At 38.5% G+C, this 19833-nt stretch overlaps 1 protein-coding gene across 2 annotated transcripts in view; it reads left to right on the top strand.

The window, feature by feature from the left end:
* PREX1 (phosphatidylinositol-3,4,5-trisphosphate dependent Rac exchange factor 1) overlaps positions 1-19833 on the top strand; it is a 164117-nt gene that overhangs the window by 119423 nt on the left and 24861 nt on the right. For both annotated transcript variants that reach the window (XM_074157699.1, XM_074157700.1), the window contains exons 14-19: positions 393-468; positions 3926-3998; positions 5345-5487; positions 12812-12904; positions 17091-17239; positions 18153-18238. In XM_074157699.1, coding sequence (XP_074013800.1) covers positions 393-468; positions 3926-3998; positions 5345-5487; positions 12812-12904; positions 17091-17239; positions 18153-18238 — 620 coding nt within the window. The remainder of the gene's footprint in view (positions 1-392; positions 469-3925; positions 3999-5344; positions 5488-12811; positions 12905-17090; positions 17240-18152; positions 18239-19833) is intronic.

The following is a 19833-nucleotide window of genomic DNA, read 5'->3' on the forward strand; positions in this document are numbered from 1 at the left end:
ATTCTAACCTGAGGTAAAGCAGCAGCTCAGTACATGTGTGAAAAAAATGTCCTGTTTGCCTCCGATAGGAATATGACCTCTCTGAAGATGGCTTGAAACAACATCTAGAGAAATATGAAATAACACCAGTCTGTATTGATCTGAAATACCTTCTTAATTCAAGTTGTTAGAAAAGTTTAAAAACTAGTCCTTGCTACTAGAGAAAAAGGATATCTGCGAACTGTTTTTTGTCTTATTTATTTGTGTCTGGGAGTCTCTTTTTTTTTCACCGTCTCTAATTCTTCTTTCCTTAACTTCATAATAATAGGTCACAATAGTTATGTAGGTTTAGGGTGTAAAAGGAATGTTTACCTTTTTGTCCTGATTTTCCGTGAATTCTCTTTCTTGATTAGAGACCGTGACTACCACCTAAAAACCTACAAATCGGTAATTCCTGCGAGTAAACTAGTGGATTGGCTTATTGCACAGGTAAGAAAATTTTAAGATGCTGATGCTGCTGTAGCTTAATTTTTCAGTTCCATTTAAAAGTAAAACACATTTATCTAGAGAACAAAATTAAACATTCTGATACTTTGAACTTAAAATCTTATGCTTTCTGTTACTGTTCATTTGGTGAAAACTTCTTATTTGGCAGCATAAAGAGGAAGAAAATCCTTTGTTAGCCTTAGGAACGATAAACTGGCAGTTCTTGGGGATCTTTTCTATTTCTTGTGATTTTCTGAAGACATTTAAAGCAATTCTGGTCTCATTTAATCTTGTATGGGTGTGGTACAATTTTACTGAAAGATGAATCAAGAGTTTTACACCAACAGCTACACCATTGTCTTTGGAAATTGTAGTTGCCCCACATTTACCTTGGAATTTTCAGAGAAGACTCTGTAGGTTGGGAAATTAAAAAATTAGCTTTGAGAATCTAAAGTAACCTAAAGGGAGAGTGTGCCATGTTGCTCACCCTCATAGAGTCAAAGGTATGTTCTGTTTTTGTCTTAAAAGATGGTCTGATTCACAATCACATTAAGTCCTATATACTGCCAAAACAACATAAAGGGAAGGTAGTTTGAATGAGAATCAGGCCTCTGACAACCAGGGATGTTGTCCTTCAGAAATGTTTCCTGCAATTGCATTTGACATCCTCCTACATTAATTAGATTGATATGATTTAAGGTTTTTCTGTGCCAAATAACTGGATGAGAATGGAGTAGTCAATTGTTTTCCTGTTAAGAGCATAGAGGAGAGCAAAGACATTAGTACTAAGGTTGTCATATCAGTTACATGTGATTTAATGGGGTCTTATTCATGGAAAGCTGAGGGGAAAAAATGTCTGCTTTGGCCAAAGAAGAGATGTAATCAGGCTAATCTGGACAACATAATAGTTAATCATAGAGCTGAAGGCAGTAGAAATACTCAGATAGCAAGGTAAAACATCAGCTCTTGGTCTGGAAAAGGTAGCTCATTTCCTTCCCCATTTTTCTTCATTTTGGTAGGTTAATCTGGCTGTTAGTTCTCTTGTTTACTGAACTTTACAGTAAGATTGAACCAGAATGTACTAAAGCCAGATATGGAGATACAGAAGACTCTGTAATTTATATTGTGTATTTGTGTGCATATGTACATGTATACAGATGCAAAGATGAGGGAAATTTCTTCTGTGCTCAGTTGAGGGGAACATTGTTAAACATTAAAATCTGTCTATGGTCCCTATGTATATTTAGAGGTAAACCTTGAAGGGAAAGGGCTCATTCTTTCATTGATTCTGGACCCTCTAAACTTCATTTTCAAGCTAATCTTCCTCCCACTGCCAGTAGGCTGAGAACAAAGAGGAATGCAGACTTCACTTAGAAAAGTCAGCTCTCACACTTCACAAAATCTTAGGTGCTACTGAGGGTGCACTAAAAGACTGCACTGCCACAAAAACGGTACTTTTGTCATCTGGCTGAAGATTTATGTCCAGACCTCCAGAAATGATCTGTGATAAAACACTACCAGTTGAATCCCCAGTCCTAAGTCTAAGAAACTTAAAATGGCAATTTTATGAAAGGTAGAATGGAAGTAAAGGGACAAATGCAAAGTAGAAACTTGCTGGTAAGATTCTTTCTTTTCTTCCAGTGGGTCTCTTATCTCTTTCTATCCATCGGTCCATCCATCCATCCATCTATCCCTTCTTTCTATTGCAGTATATATTGCACCTCTGTGCATTGCATTACATTACACTTCCCACTTAGAAGGAGCACTTCATAATGTTAAAACTACTTTTCCATTATATCAACAAAATATTTAAAGTGGTTTGGTTGCTGTTCTTAACTTACCTGTGTTCATCTGCTTTCTTTTCTCCTACATGTGGGTTGTACACAATCTAGGTCAGAGACCTTCGGAGTTGCTGGGTTTATGCATCTAAACAACAATCAGCCATGAGCCATGATTAGGGCTTTAGACATCGTATCATTACCAGAACTAGACAACAATAATAATAATAGTAGTGGTGGCAGTAGTAATAGCAATAACAACAGTGTGCTTTGGACATGATTCTTCACTATGCTACGGACTGTAAACTGTTTTTATAATTCTGCTGACTCAAATTCAGTGATTGTATTTGAATAAAGCTAAATTATCTTGTCAAAATTAGTGTATCTAGTTTCCCATCCAATTTCTGTACGAAAAAGTTGGGAGACGCACATTCTGTTACAGTTGTTGATTTTAAGTGGTTCTTTTTTTTAAGATTTTTGTTACTGCTTTCATTGTGTTTGGACAAATAACATTTAGAACTACTTACAGGTGAGCTGAAAAGGTCTATTTTAAGTTATATTTTATAATTAGGGAACGCTGTTTTGCTAGGAGAATGTTTTGAGGCCACGTTAATATCATCAGGAGTAGCCAAGTCTGGTTTAGTGTCTTCCTACACAAAGATTTTGTTACCTTAAACAAAAGTAGATTCCTAGAAGTTAAGAGAGTAACATTAAAAGGCATTTCTCCTCCAGTTTATTTACAGTTGAAAGAATAAATTAAATTTTTAAGTCCCGGCCTCTGTAAAATAAACTACCCATTTATCCCATAAAGTAACACAACATGAGTGTTGAGAATTGTCACATGACAAGAAGTTGAAAATGAGGAAGGACTTATGAAGACTTGAAATTAGCTTAGTTAAACTTCAAGTTTATTAAAGCCCTTATCTGGGCTTTCCTTGTGTGATTACACAATCATGCAATTCCTCCAGCTTTGATTTTTTCTTACCAAGACAACAGTATTTAGTTCTCAATTTGTAAATGTCATGCCTTGATATTGGCAAGAGCTGATCCTGGTTTATCCTGTATTTAAATGGTATCTTCATACCATAGTTGTGTTCTTTGCCAGTATGTACCTGGCAAATAGCTACTGCTTTCCTTGGCAGGACTTGAAGCCCACACTGATGATGTTCTGCTGGCAGGATCAGAGGGCTCCTGGTCTGCAAGCTGGTTTGCTTAAAACAAAGTCAGTCTGCTACTCTGCAGTTGCTGCTAGAGGTTCAGGATATCTAGCTCTCCAGGTGGAGAGCAAAAAAGAAGGTTATAATACTTCTTCAGGATACAAGTTCTAATTTAATAGGACTGAAAGTAATATGCTGAAATTGCTCCTCTGCCAAAGCAGCAGGTCTTCTACCTGCTGGAATGAGCTGACCAACTGCTCTTAGTGAGGTAGCAGATAACCCTTCATGGGTTAAACACCTTCTTTGCAGAATCCTGGTCTTTGCCTAGTTCCTGTAGGCGGCAAGAGATGCTATATATAGGGATGAAAGGGATTTGGGCAACGGGGTAGCTATTTTAATTTCTTGCTATTGTTACCTACAAAGAGCATCCTGCTAATTTCAGAGCCACAAGCTATGCAGTGAGGAAGGGGAATAATTTATCTTAGGAAGTTGCCTGAGATGTAATATTTATCCTCTTGTTTCTAGGGAGACTGTCAGACTCGGGAGGAAGCTGTCGCACTGGGTGTTGGACTCTGCAATAATGGCTTCATGCATCATGGTAATGCATCAATATTACTTCCCACAGCCAATTAAAGGCGCTCTTAATTCAGTCAGGTTAGCTGACTGTCTGAAAATCCTTTTTCTGTAGCTGTGCCATACATGCTGACATCTATACAATTGCAGGCATCCCAGCAGGTCCTTCCAAAAAGCAGTCTTTGAGCTTACACAAAATGTCTAAGCCTGCTACCTTCCCAAATTAATTCCCTTGCTAATAGTTATGATGAACCCTGAAGCAATTAGACAAGTTAGAAGGGGAATGTTTTTTCACTGCATCTCTTCCAGAGCCATCAGACCAATCCATAGCCAAGTACTGTCCTGAAATATCACCAAGAAATGTCAGGTACAAAGTACAATTGCCTAGTACTTGCCAATGGACAGCAAGCACAATCCTCAGTGCTGAGTCTCTGAAGCTTCCAAATCTGGAGTGCCAAATTGCCACGTTAGACATCATCCACCCTCAGTGATACTGCTGCTAAACTGGGAAAGTAAAAAACCCGTATCTGTATCAGTATCAAATAGCACATATAAAGTCCTAAGAGTAAAACACAGTTTGTTCGGTGAAACATCCAGTTTTAGTCATAAATAACATTTGCTCTCTATATTTTGAATAGTGATTTTGAGAGCAGATTATTGTAAATAACTAATAGAGAATTTGCATAGTACTTGATAAGAATGTAAGGATAATTGCTTTTCTTTAAAGAAAATTCTTTAAAGAATTTGTTCTTTTTTGAGCCCATGTAAACTTTCAGCATTCATAGCATCCTTTGGCAAGGAGTTCCTTTGTGTAAGTACATGTTGAATAAAGAAGTTGTCCCTTCCTGCTTTTATTTGAATCCCCCAGGTCTCATATTTGAAAACATGGCACAGAACTTTGTCACGCCTTCCAGCATTTTATAGATCTCTCTTCCCTCTCAATTCCTTTTTAGATTGAAAAACTGTAGTCTATTTAGCCATTTCTTACCTTTAGCCATCACCTTTAAACAGCCATTTTATCCCTCTTTGCTCCTTTTACAGCTTTACCATATTAATTTTGACATGGGAACAGAGCATAAGGTATTGCGTACTATCTTTCTTCCAAGAGGATATTCTGCATTTTATATGCATTCTACATGCCAGGGAGGTCAAACATCATATCATGAGCTACTATGTGAAGAAAAGTATATCCCTAAAATACAGTAGCAGCTTAAAAATATAGAGCTGAATAGGTGACTGACAGGGATACATCTGGTCTTTGTTCTGTAAAGACTCTAGAAATGTTTAGGATTTCCTTTAACTTTCTTTTTTGTTTCTCTCTTTCTTTCTCTATGTAAATGCATGCATGTATTTCATATATATGGTTTCCAGTCCTGGAGAAAAGTGAATTTAAGGATGAATCCTTATATTTCCGCTTTTATGCTGATGAGGAGATGGAAGGCACCAGTTCCAAGAGCAAACAATTACGTAATGACTTCAAGCTTGTGGAAAACATCCTGGGAAAGAGTCTTCTGGTAAGAAATATATTAATGTAAACCTTGAAGTTTCCATGAAACTGGTATTGTTTTATATTAGAGGAGAATGAGAAGGAAAATTATAACAGAGTAGAATTGAAATGGAGAATTGCACCTCCAGCTAGGCTTTGTAGCTAGGCTTTTCTTCACTGCATAAATACTAATTCTTGAACTACTTTGCTGTAGAGCTCCCACTTCCGTAGCTCTGTCTTTTCTGGCTGGGAAGACCACAAGGCTTATTCTAGTAGCCAGGGAAATCTGTAAGTTGCAGGATCCCTTCTCTAGCAGGTGACCATCCTGCAGCACCTGGGAGCTTTGGATTCACAGCCCACACACACATACGTGCCAATGCAAGTCAATTCCTGCCTTTTTCTAATAGGTCTCAAGAAAAGAGGAGACTCAGAGATACAACTGTTCATCCAGTTCATAGCCCAACCCCTTTCTATTCCCACGAAGCCCTTGAGAGAGTCTGGAAGTGAGCTGGGAGCTGGACATGGCTTAGCAGGCACCATAAGTTTCTTGAGTTCACAGAGCAAGCACCACAGTGTTGGTGTGGTGGAGGAGAAAGTAACGGGCACTATTATCTTGGGCAAGGTCTGCCATCAAGTTCAAACACAGTTTAAACACCCATATATGTGAGGTAGGTTCAGATGCAAGTTAAAAGAGTGATAAGAACACAGATATTTCAGGACATCATTGTCTAAGTGACATGAATATGCCCTGCATTACTGGATTAAGTATCAGCTTTACTTTGTTTATGGAAACCATTTTCCAAACAATACTGTTCTTTATGTTCATGCTTTTGCAACGTTACTATTTTCTCCAGATTCCCACCTCACTAAATGCCATCGCAGTCCTTACTGCACTGGGATTATTCTAACGCTGTTTAGACTTGGTAGTCGGATTGGTGTAAGATACTTTTTCCAGGATCCTTGTTTAGTGCCAGCAGCTCCAGGCCCATCTTTTTCTGCCTTTGAACACTGGCAGAATACAGGAGCAGGATAAAAACTTGGGTCAGAAACTACAAAAGCAGAATTGCTGGAAAAGGTCCAGAGGTCCATTATATGGGAAAATTTTTCCTGTGGTTCACACAAACTTCACAGTAGCGCTGTTGTCATGTCTCCCAGGAGACCAGTCTCTGTTTGTCTGAATGGCCAGAAGTAATATTTAAAGCACCATGGTCCCTCAAAATTATTCCTCTATGCATCCAGTGCCAGAGACTGGTGTGTCAGGTTAATATGATTATCCTCATGGAGAGCTGTTGGATAAAGGGAAGTAGTTAAAAGGTGATACACTTTGTGGGGTTTCTTACTGTGATTTGCAACGCACTCAGAGATCAGTTTCATGTAAGTTGGTGGGAACTGCCATCGTTTAGGCATTTTTAATTTTCCACCCTATCAAGACAAGACAGTCTGAGGAAACAGATTGACTAGTATGTCTCTTCCACTTTTTTCTGTCAGTTCAAGGCACTTCTGTTAAAAAGCTGAAACGCAGCAGTAGTATGTTAGCTGTGAAATGAGGGATTTAAAGTTCTTCGATTCTGTTTTCTGTTAATGTAATAATCATTTATTAGTATTCACTAAAGAGACAGAACAAACAAGCAGATTTTGCACATGGACTATTTACTAGTGATTAATCATAATCCCTAATTTGTCCTTCCAGTCACTCCGTAATTTGCTAACTGAAGGATTTTCGACAGGAATAATTTTAATATTACTATTATTGTCATTCTAAAATACATCAGTCAGCCTCTGTCAACATACAGTCCCATCTCAAAGAATAAACACTCTGAAATGAACAGCACGTGCTGAGTAAGAAATCTCCTACATAGAGGGCACAGATTTTTGTCAAATGAATAGCAGTCATGCTAAAATTATATGTTGCCCTCATTTTCACAAGCAAATTAGCAGTCCCCTGAACATTCATGAAGAACCCACAAATAGCAGTACAGTAAATGCATGACACTTATCCACAAAAAAAAAATTGTGCCTGACTTCTATTTTATTTTGTTTAGCAATTATAAGCAGCTGGGATCCTGAGGCTTTGCTGTCTGTGGAAGATCCTTACTCTTTACACTCATGAGAGGGCATTGATCCTTCCCATTCCCCGATCCCATCATAGGAAGTTTAATGGAATTTCCTCAGCACTGGCTTTTGAAACATGCTTTTCTACTGCCATGAAGTCCTAGCTGTTTAATGGGGAGCTTCCCCTGCCCCCTTCATCTAAGTTTGCTCTATCACTGGAGAGCTTGACCTTGAAAACAAAGAACAACGGAAGCTTTGGCAAATACATCATTAGAAGTGCCAAGGAAAAAAGTGCTTTCAGTCTGAAAAAATGCATTTCAAACAAAATTTAATACTCATTTATTTGTGCAATGGTTTCTCATTGAAAGACATAAATCTTGATAAACTGAAAAAATATACAACATTCTTTGCATAGTTGAAGAGAATTTGGATTTTGGATTGACTCCAAGCATTGTGACTTGGTTACTGCAGTGTGCTCTTAACTTGTAATCAGCACCTCTGCTTGTTAGCCCAAACCAACCACGACACAAATTAAAGCCGGTAGCTTGGAGCTGAATATCAGGCAAGGACAGTTGCCCATAGAGATGGGCCTCCGTTAAAAGTTGCCTGAGAGGTTTAATGCACATCCAGTGTTAGAGTCCCCAGAAGACTCTAGTGTCTTACTTATCTCAAATGAAAAACATTTCCAGTGATTTCTAAAGATGATGCTTGTGAACATTTCATGTAGCGTTCTCAAAACTGTCATGCTGGATTGAAGATCTGGACTGTACATCTAAACCTCATCAACTTTCCAGTGATATCTCCTGCATTCCTCCAGGGTATCCCATATTTCTTGTTCCCAGTAGTGTGTTGCAGCAGTTGCAGGAGAGAGTAGTGTCCGTGTCCCACTGCAGTTCACAGCCAGGGCTGTTGCATGTCCTGGAATTCAGCTCGTGCAGGGACCTGAGCACTGTGGTTTACTCAATGACAGGCAGTGGTTTTAGCACAGAAGTCAGGGCTACCTGGTTTAGCTTAACTTCTCACATGAGCTCACTGTGTGACCTGAGCAAGGAGAAACTTCTTTATGGTGAGGGTGACAGCGCACTAGAACAGGCTGCCCAGGGAGGTCGTGGAGTCCCCTTCTCTGGAGATTTTCAAGACCCGCCTTGATGCAGTCCTGAGTAATGTGCTTTAGGCAACCCTGCTTTGACAGGGGAGTTGGACTAGATGTTCTCTAGAGGTCCCTTCCAACTCTGACAATTCTGTGACTAAGTCACTCTATGCCTCAGTTTACCATCTGAAAATTAGGATGCCAAATGCATTTGTCCACAGGGCTTTGCTGCTGCTGTTACATCTAGAATCAGCTTTGAAAATGAAAATGTCCTAATAATTCAGCGCTTCAGATACCAAGTTTTTAGATAATAGGTAGTATTATCATTTGAGTTCAAGTCTTGTCTGTTTTAAACCAGCTAATCCAATATAGTGTCCGCCTTAAAATTCTCATAAAACTATAAAGCACATTTTTCCCTATTCTAACTATGTATAAATAATAGTAGTTTGCATTACTCAAATAAAGCCATACTTAGTCCTTAATAAAAATCTTTTGAACCTTTAATCATTCCAGGATAATTATTTTGGTGTGCTTTGCTAATATAAAATTACTTAATTCTGCAAAATTTCAGCAGAGAGAGAGCAAAGAAGAGACTTCCCTTTGTTCTTCATTATACTAGCGTACCGCAGTCTATTGCAGCTTGAGAATTAAATCATTGATTTAAAACACCCCTGGGAAGAGAGCCACTAATAAGTGCCCATCCTCTAGGGATTTCTGATCTCCCAAGGAGACAGGCTGGCAAGTCAGTAACGAGGCATCCATCCTCCAGGTGTATGTGGCCAGATAAGGGCTTTGAGTGGATTCCTATACTTAAAAATTGCAATGAACTCTGAAGTGAAAAACATCCTTTAGGCTGTAAATCTTTCACTGTTCAGAATGAACAGTTTCATTTCAGTGCTCAATTTCAAAGCTCACAAACGGGAAGAAACTTTGAATCATTTTGTATATATTAAGCCTATTTTGCTAATATGGCAAACCATACCTTTAAAGACAATAGCTGTAGGGCTGGCTTAGATTCTGGAGCTTCTCATTGGAAAGAAATTTTGTCTTTTCAAATTTTGTTTTAGTGCCGCACAGCTTTGGACTTTAGAAAGGCAGGGGAGACTGGAATAGCCTGGGAGATGAGGTGGCAGGAAAATAGCTCTCTTCAAATGGATGCTGCTGAGGGCCACAGAAGCCTCATCAGTTTTGTGAAGCATTCAGACTTGACATTACCTGATAAGCCACTGCTCCTTAAGAAATACTTAACCAAGTCAGACTGTTCAAGTGTGTCCAACAGAGAATAGTTTATGCTGGAGAGCTGTAGGGAAGGCTGCGAGAGAAAGATGTGCATACGGGGCCCTAGTTTGGGAAATGGTGGTCGATCTGCCTATGCTTCCTCTTCTGCTGTTGATGTCTGCAGGAGCTTAGGCTGAGAGTTCCTGCTTGTGCATGAACAGTAGGAGCAGCCTGGGGAGGCTGCCGAGAGTAAAATGCATCCAGTTCCTTCACCTCCTTCACTGGGGAAATCGTAGTACCCAAGCCAAGGACCTTTATGTGTATGCAGTTGCAGGGATCAGCAAGTGTGGTGGGTAAACTGGGCACTGTACCCTGTGCATTAAAGTCATGCTCTCGTGACATTAGAATGATGTAATGCTGGAAGCTACCCCACAGCTGAGCATTAAGCTACTTCACATCTGTCTTCTGCTCCTGGAAATCTGTCAAATCTCCCTTCACAGACAGTTAGCATCCCCATGCCACAAGCGTTTTCTGACTCCGTAATCCTCCTTGTGCAGGAAGGGGCAGAAATGGAGAGGTAACACACAAGCATTGTGCCCCACATGCCAAAAATGCTTAATGAATATACAAGATAGCGGTGTAACAGACCTTTCTTTGCACAGCTTTTCTTCTCTCCACTCTCCTCCCTCTCATCTCTGCCAAAATTCTCTTTGAATATGTTCTGACTACATTTGCCCTCTGGTTTTGATTAAACATGCTTATTTCTCATATGGTCTTTTTTTTTTTTTTTTAACGTGGTTGTCTTTCACGATTAAACAGCTGCTGCCTTATGTTCAAAAAACTGATTGGATTTCAGGGGCACAGAAGTAATTCTTGTAGATGGCAAGTTAGTTAATTGCTTTGGACTCCTTAGGGATGAATGATGTTCAGCTGTGGAATTGCAAGGTACTACTTTATAATAAAGGATGAATCATAGCCTTCTCCAAGGATTGCAGTTTGACTATTATCCTTAGTCTACCTTTTCATAAGAGAGTGTCGCCAGTACAGTTAGAGTCAGTATACGGAAAGTAAGATTTCTTTCTTTACAACATGGTGATAAAGTTCCTAGTGTTGATGCACTTGGGATTTCTTAAAAGTGTTTTGGTTCTTTGCTTTCAAACCCGATGCATTTTTGCGGTACTAATGAACAGAAAAAGGTAGGTAATTAAAAATGATAGTCATGCATAGTAATGGTAGCTGCACCCAAGAGATCATGTAAGTTTGTGTATCTGCTGGCTTCTTAAGTTTAGCAAATCACAGTCTCGAAATTTTTAAATATCTTTTCACGTATGCTTTCAAAATCCAACAAAAGAAACTACACAGTCCACTCAAATGTAAAATGAGAATTGGATGGGAGAGCTATCCTAGAAATTTTCTGTTTAATCCGAAATATGAAGTGATAAAAGTACACATTGTGTGGGGCTGAAACTCATTACACGTGCAACACTAAAAATCTAACCAGTGGTATACCCGATTTTCTAAGATCTCCTTTTATTAAACTTGCATAAATAGCATTGATTCTAAAAATATTTTGTTAGAAATATCCAAGAATGGCAAACTTACTTTTCAGTCTTTTTACTTTCCTTTCCATCATTTAATCTGAACATCATCTGATGAAGATTTTTTCCCTGCAGATCTATTATGTCATGCATTATTTTAACATGGCTGTATGGCTCCTGCAAGAAAGCATTATTCTATTTCTTTGATTTTTTTCTAAGGTGAATTCCTGTAAAAGGACAAAGCTTATAGGCTGATGACATTGGCTTCAGTAGAAAAAAAGGACAGTATTTTAAAATAGTGCAGTAATCATCTGAATCAAGGAAATAATACTCAGTAGGTTTTTTTGCCCAGTGGCATGCTAGGTTATAGATAGCTTTATTTTTCCTTTTAACTCAATTCTAATTTATCAGATGGTTCTTAAATGTGTAGTGTTTGCTCAAATGCAAGATGTTTATCTAGTAGAATTTCCCCTTGTCCATTTACCAGTGGCCAGGCTTGCTTTATTTTTTTTAGATGGGAAGTGAGTTGTTAAGCTTTTTTTTCCACTGTTAATAAACCACTAGAAAAGGATGAGTGAAACGTATATTTGCCGTGATTGATATGATTTTTAAAAATATTTATAAAGCAGGTCTGTGTGATCTCTATTAGGTCAAATAAGAGGAAGCAGATTCCCAGAACTAAGAACCACCAAGTCTTCTGTCAACCATAAAAAATACAAACTGAGCACATGACATGAGTCTTGTATTTTTTCCCTAATACAAAGCTCATGTGCCTGGACTCTAGGGGAAGAACCTATAGATGTCAGAAATTGTTCTCTCACTGGTCATCCAGAATTTTAGTCAGCAGACCAACTGTTATGATGTCATTTACGTAGTGTGTAGCTTTATCTGTAAGAAATAGGCCTGAGATCTCCAGTTTATCTGAAACCGATAGCTAAGGAGGACTCATAAATTGTTCATTACTGGATATGTGGGATGCATTTTAAAAAATAAATAAATGACTGCAGTTTGATGTGTAAGTATATTCACCAATAGAAAATACCAAATATTGATGAATTCCATAACCTAGAAGTGAAGGATCTAATGAGGAATGAAGGACTAGGAGTTAAAAACCCAATGCAGTTTCTAATAGAAGAGTTGATTTACCATTGGAACAAACTCTCAAGAGCAGGAGTAGGTTCTTCACTTCTTAAGGACTGCAGATCATAACTGGATAACCCTGGAAATTCTGCTTTACTATAGCAAGGGCTCAATTGAAAAATAACTAGATTAAATTTTATGGCTTATGTTATGTAGGAGATCAGACCAAATGACCTGATGTTGCCTTTCATTCTTAAGATCTACAAGTCTATGTCAATCATAGCTTGCAGTGAAAAGTCCAATTTCACATCTCCATCGTTCAGCTTTTCAGCTAACTCCATATTTATGAAGCGTTACCTTGTGCTCTTTTTAAGATTTTACCAGAAGAGGATGACTACGGATTTGACATGGAAGAAAAGAACAAAGCAATTGTGGTGAAGTCAGTTCGACGAGGGTCTTCTGCAGAGGTACGACCTGACACTCATAAATATTTTGATTTTGGTGCCTAAGAATATTTCAATGCTTTGAAAAGGTACAAAACCGTCCTATTAAGGTCTGTTTCATTTTAAAGGCAGCTAGAAAATTGGGTAACTTCTGCAATTCCTGTGGTAATAAACTGTCTCTGCAAATTGCTAAGTGTTTTGACATCTTTGGGTGACTTGCTGAACATGTTTAATATGTGATAGGACAACAGCAGTGTCTGTGTGTGATGATAGCATACCTCAGGTTCATTAGCAACTTACATTGGAGGAGGGAGGGAAAGTAACGTTGTTTTGGGATTGTAAAGATGTTCAATTAGAAAAAGGTTTATTTGAGTGAAAGCTCTATTTTTGATTTGTATTTTTCTCCTTAAAGGCATGCACTCATTTCTCTGGCATTTTTTAAGACCTCTGCAGACTATCTTTGCTTTTTTTCTTTGAGGCACATAGATGGTCCAAATGTCATAGAATCTGAGTATTCCATAATAATTTGTTTATCCATACAGAACCCTTGAGTGGATAATATAATGTCATCCTCCGTGTACCGAAATAAGGTGCAGACAGACTGAAAGTCTATTTTATGAAAGCTATTTAGGTGCCTTTTAGCACCTGTGAAGATAAGAGACAACTAAATGACTTGTCCAGGGTTTCACAGTAAATTGTGTCAGCACACAGGCAGTACTTCTAATTAAAAGTCCAGGACAACCATTACAGAATTTTTTAATGTCCACATTTGTTTGTTTATCACTGCTTTAGGCTACAGATGACTCCTGGATGACTCGCCCAGTGCAAACAGCTGAAATGGACAGACTAATTTTAGCAACTTGAGAATGTCAAACGGGAAGGAATTTTGAACTGAAGTTTAATATTAGAATTAAATTATTTCAGTATTCCTGATTCTCATTTGTTTTATGGTCACCAAAGAAACCAATCCTATGCTCAAAATCAACATAGATTGGCCAAAAATTTTATTAATCTAAACCTCTGCTGTAAACCATTGCCTGACAGATAATCCTTCTGCCCCCTGTTTGGCTGGATGCCTGTGGAATATCCTGCAAATCTGTTGTGTTTTAAGACAACAGAAGCACACAATTTTCTAAGGAATCTTTTTCTTGATCTTCCAAGACAAACTATCTATGACTATGAGCCCGTCTTTTCAACTTTGACTTAAAATATTGCTCCAGAAAAGAACTAAATGTGCATTTCTCTGAACCAGAGGGCTGTCAGCTCATTCTGGAAAGACCTAAAGTCCAGCATTAATGCATTTCATTACATTCTTGGGCTTTTTTTAATTGCTTTGTGATACTAGAAAGATATCCAGTGTGTAGTTCTGTGTGGCTCAGCAGCTGTAGGCCATTTAGAGACCCTGTGCCTGCTGTCACGCTCTTTAGGGACAAAAATCAAGACATGCAGAGGAGGCCACAAAAATTATCAGAGAGCTGCTGGAGCACCTATCCTATGAGGACAGGCTGAAAGAGTTGGGATTGTTCATCCTGGAGAAGGGAAGGTTCCAGGGAGACCTTTTTGCAGCTTTTCAGTACTTAAAGGGGGCCTACAGGAAAGGTGGGGACAAACTTTTTAGGGCCTGTTGTGATAGAACAAGGGGTAATGGTTTTAAACTAAAAGAGGGAAGATTTAGACTAGATATAAGGAAGAAATTTTTTACAATGAGGGTGGTGAAAGACTGGAACAGGTTGCCCAGAGGGCTGGTAGATGCCCCATCCCTGGAAACATTCAAGGTGAGGTTGGACGAGGCTTTGAGCAACCTGATCTAGTTGAAGATATTCCTGCTTATTGCAAGGGGGTTGAACTAGATGACCTTTAAAGGTCCTTTCCAACCCAAACTATTCCATGATCAAATTCCTGTACTGATAGGGTACTTGAACTGCAGTTTGGGAACTCTTTGCCTGATGTGTGTGTTCAGCTTCTCAGTTTTGGCCCTTAGATAGAATAGTGGGTGCCATAGTGGGTGCTACTCATGCACTTTCTCTCCTGATCCTAAATGATGAGCAGCTCTCAGCCCTGGACTCTAATCGGTGGGAATTGTCCCCCCATGCTCCCAGCAGCAGCTGCCTATGACTTGCTCAGCTCACCTAGATGGAGGGTCACAAAAATCATAAAGCAGTGGTTGATCTATGTGGACTGCGGCACATCCCATGCCTGTTTCAAGTTCACGTGTCTTCAGAAAGACATTCAGAGTCAGTGTCTTCTCAGTTTATACCTTATGTTCCTTTCTAAGCCAGCTCACTTGCAGGTTAATTGTAGCTGGGTTTATTCCCACAAGTTTTAATCCTGGAGCTGTTTTATGAATGATACTCTATCAGAAGGAAGCAACAGTGAAAAAAATTATCCTTTTGGGAGGTATGGTTGCTGCCTTACTCTGAACAGCCAACTGACAGGCAGATGTCTGGTGTTTGAACAGTGTGTTCAACAAGCAGCCGGTTGGCCAGTGGCCATGCAGATGAATAGCAAATAGCACACTGCTGGCGTTTGGGAAAAAACAGTGGCCCAGATCCAGACAAGTGCATTGAGTTGTCATAAGGAGCATCCCTTATTCAGAAGCTGTATGAAACTGTAGGTCTTTAATCTTAAAGAAATACTGTCTAGTCTTCCTTAGCCTGGTTAGTTATATCCCAATAGAGTGGCAGATTTTTATTTGAAAGTTGCTGGTTTGTAGGGTTTAATATGTGATTTTGTACCTCGTACATTGATGGATTTGCTGTGATTATCTGTGCAGGGAAGTGTTCCATATGCACAAGCAAAAAGTTAGGAATATAAAGAGGTCATCCACAGCTAGAATGATTGCAAGTATGCAAAGAGTTTAGCTAATTGCACATACATTAGGTGCATGAAGTACTTAGGGAAAATCAAGCTGAAAATTTAATGACTTCAGAAATTTATATAATAATTATTACTTTATAATAAGCTCATCAGTATAAGTAAATGCAAATAGCAGAAACATTTCCATTGAATTATGAACCAAAGTTTGTCAAATTCTATCTCAAGTCAAAACCTCTATTGCTGTTTATCCCTATTATCCATTTTAGAGATTATTTACAAAAAAAGAGAAAGATGAAAAATGTTATTTCCAGGTACACAAGAGGATGTTGTCAGTTGTACAGAGCTTGAGAATTAAATCAAGAAGAGCACTTTGTAGTTTTTCCTTTTAATAGCTTTGAGTTGAGCAAAAACGTGTAGTTTTTTTGTAGGTAAATTGATCTCTGACTTTCAGACCACAAAATACATTTAAGAAAAGCCAAGCCATACATAGATATAGTCAGCAGGGTTTTCCTACATTCTCAGGTTCATTTTTGCAACAGGTCAAATTTCATATGTGGCGGTAGTACTGTTTAGACTTTCTTTTTCCAAGTCAAGAAATTTGTCAATGGATTGGAGGCAGAACAGGAAAAGGGTTTGTCACATCTAGAAGAAAGGCCAACTGCTGGACCTTGAAGCCATAGGAACTCTAACCTGGGAAGGGTTAATATTTTTTTTTTCTTTTTACTCCATTAAAGGGAATTTTATATTTCCTTGATATCCTAACACCAAGTTTAAATGCTGCTATGTCACGTTTTAACTGGTATAGATCATCAAGAGTTATGTTTAGGGTTATCATCCAGGGGGTAGAATAAGGGATCTCAATTCTGTCATCAGTCTGTCTGTGACTTCCTGTGTGACCATTGCCAAATAACTAGAGTTAGGCACAAAAGCTAGGAATTAAAATGAAAATCTTGCAGCTTTTTAGGCTGATGAAGACCCAGAACTTCAGTTAAAGCCGAGACAGGTTTTTACCACCGCTTAAAAACAGGTTACATTTACCTATTTGGCTAGGTATAGATTGGCTTTGCATGGCTAGTGGTTGAAAACTATGTTCTTGGCTCCCTGTGCCATAGTCCCCTATTAAAAAAATTGTAGCAGAAAAGTACAAAGATACATCTGTTGCAAAGTAAGATATGTCTGTGGAGTGGTATACTTGTACAGATATTGGTGAATCTCGTTGTTTTCTGTAAATGCAGACAACTTTAAGGATGAGCCAACACTGTATATACAGTATTCCATATGACAGTAGTCGTGGGAACGTCTGTAAGTAGAGAACACTTGAACCTTGGAGCCTGAACTTTCAGAGATGCTGCCAATGACCCAAAGTTTTCTGTGGTGTTTGTTTCATTTGCAGATGGCTGGGCTGCAGACAGGAAGGAAAATATATTCCATCAATGAGGACTTAGTATTCCTACGCCCGTTTTCAGAAGTGGAAACCATCTTAAACCAGTCCTTCTGTTCACGAAGGCCACTTAGGCTTCTGGTAGCTACCAAATCAAAAGAGTAAGTGCCAAAATGGGCAGACAGAGAAAATTATCAAGAAATGTCAAATACTAAGTATTTCTTCTACAATTTGTAGTGAAAACTGTGTAAACACTTTGCTATGCAGAACCTGTTCAATAGGAAAACAAATGACATAAATGAAAGATACGAGTCACAGGTTTTTAGTGATGAACTTTGTACTTCTAGAAGAGGTTACGATGTATTCTGTTTATACTGCAGTTAACTTTTGGCTTCCTTGTGCACAAACAGAACTGAATCACGAGGATTGTCATTCTGTCTCAGGTGTAAAGCTTCTCAGACTTTAATATATGTGCAAGAGAAGGCAATTTCCACCCGATTAAAGCTTGATTTATTTTTGGATGACACTAACAATATCAGACCTTACAGTTCTTTAGTGCATTATTGTATCTTATAATGAAGCTTGGCCCTGTTAATGTCTTGTGAATTATTAGATTCTGTAATCCCAGAATTTGCCATAGAATTGAAGGTCTCAGTGAGCACTTGATGCTGAGTTCTAGTGCAGGATGTCTTGCCCAGTCTATTTTTTTCTTCATGGAAAAGATTCTCAGCTGGTGTAAGTCAGCACAGCTGTACTGAAGTTTGGCCAGAAATGGAAGTGAATATAAAAACCACAGAAAGTTGCTGTTCTGTTATTCACTTAAAGATGTAATAAATTTGGAAGTGCCAAATTTTAATTAAGAAAGAGAATCTACCATCTGCCTTGGAGAATGAAGATGGAATGGATGATTTCTTCAGGTCTATTTATTTGTTATTTATTTGTAAACTATGTGGGTACTTTCTTTAATCCAAAAACACAGTTGTGAATGCCAGGGAAAGATGCTGTTGGAACTGGCTGGAGCTCTGGCAGCCTAGCTTGAAATGCTCCTTTCTCTCCTCCTTGATTTACCTGCAGGATTATTAAAATCCCAGATTGTCCTGAGGCACTTTGCTTTCAGATACGGGGAGCAGCACCACCATATGTTCATGCAGTAGGAAGAGGTAAGTAGAAAGGCTGTGGTATAGTTAAGCTTTGAGTACAGCTAAATAGAATATATATGTGTCTAAAAAGTGTGTGTGTATATATATATTTATCTCAATAAAAATATCCAGGTTTTATTGTCAAACTTCTTCTAAACAAGTTCTGACAATTTATTTTAATAACCATAACGACTAGGAACCTCTGTGATAGAGAAGGATTAGAAAAATGAGATAGTTCCTGCCTCAAAGTGCTTATAAGGTAAATATAGTCTGAGGAAATGGTATCATTATGAGCACTGGGTCACTAATCCCATCAGCACTAAACAAGGAATAACTTAATTCTACAGCAGAAGAGACTTGGTGTTCTTGCAATCCATAGTACTATGGAAAGATTCGTGAGAAAGCATTGTCACTGGAGCTCTTGCAAGCTAGAAATGCACTTGCGTAGTGATCCCAACCTTGTTTCTTCTAAGACTACTAAGATACAGTTTTACAGCTGCAGGAAACAGAAATTTAAAACTGAGATGGCTGAGAAAAATTTGAGGTGTAATGCTGTCTGTTGCTTCCTCAATATTTTTGCCTGTGCTCAGCCACAGTTTGAGTCACTGCAGTTCTGGATGTGCTGTGGGATCAGCAGCTTGGCAGACAGATGATGTTTCTTAAAGGACATCACAAAGTATGATACAAGACTTGAAGACTACTTCTCCCTTTACATTGGGTAATACTGCTATAAATTACCAATATACGATAGAGGTGAACTGCTTTCCTTAGTCTTTTTAAAAGGAGAAGACACAGTTTGACAGATATTTACTACTTCCGTAACTGAAATGTGAACTGAGCTGCAATTAGATCACAGCTCAAACCTTTATTTTCAGCAGATGCAGAAAATATGACCTTTCAGACATGGACCACTTCCTTCCTTCAGAGCAAATACCTATATCCAAATATATGCAGTTAGTATACAGCCAACAGGCAGCACACTAATGCAACAAACAGTGTTCTCATGGAGACACATTGGTTACACTCATAACAGCACCTATAACCACTTTCTAAGTCTGAAGAGCACAAACTGAAAGTGCCAGCTAGAAAGATACTCCTTTTCCAGGATTTTGCTAGCAAAAGACAAATTGCATTTGGAATAAAACTGTATGAATTTTAAATGATGGTGCCTGAAAAAAATTAATCACCTTAACTGTAGATTTCTAGGAGCTGGATTTGATCTGAGTGTTGTTCACAAATCCACCAAGTCGGTTATTGCACTCTAGGCTTACTCTAGTCATAAGAACATCATTGCGTTCTTCTTGGACCATGGCAAATTGCATAACATGCAAGTGTTCTGTATCTTTCAAGTGCACCAAACTGAAACAAATATAACTGTTTACATTTTAAGCGAGACCTCAGCTAATGCAATCATAAGGCTAGAAGAGCCACGTAAGAATCCCAAATGATTTCCCACAGGAATTTCAATTTCTAGCATGAATGCATTTAGGTCTAGGAGGTCTCTGTTTTTCCCAGCACTACTGAAAATATGAAGAACAGATGCACGATGTTTTGCTTGTACAAGAAGCTCTCAGAATAAGTACTTAGTAGCAAAAGCATGACAGGGTTCAGCTACC

The sequence above is a fragment of the Numenius arquata genome, chromosome 12 (assembly GCF_964106895.1).
Source record: "Numenius arquata chromosome 12, bNumArq3.hap1.1, whole genome shotgun sequence".
Lineage (NCBI taxonomy): Eukaryota > Metazoa > Chordata > Aves > Charadriiformes > Scolopacidae > Numenius > Numenius arquata.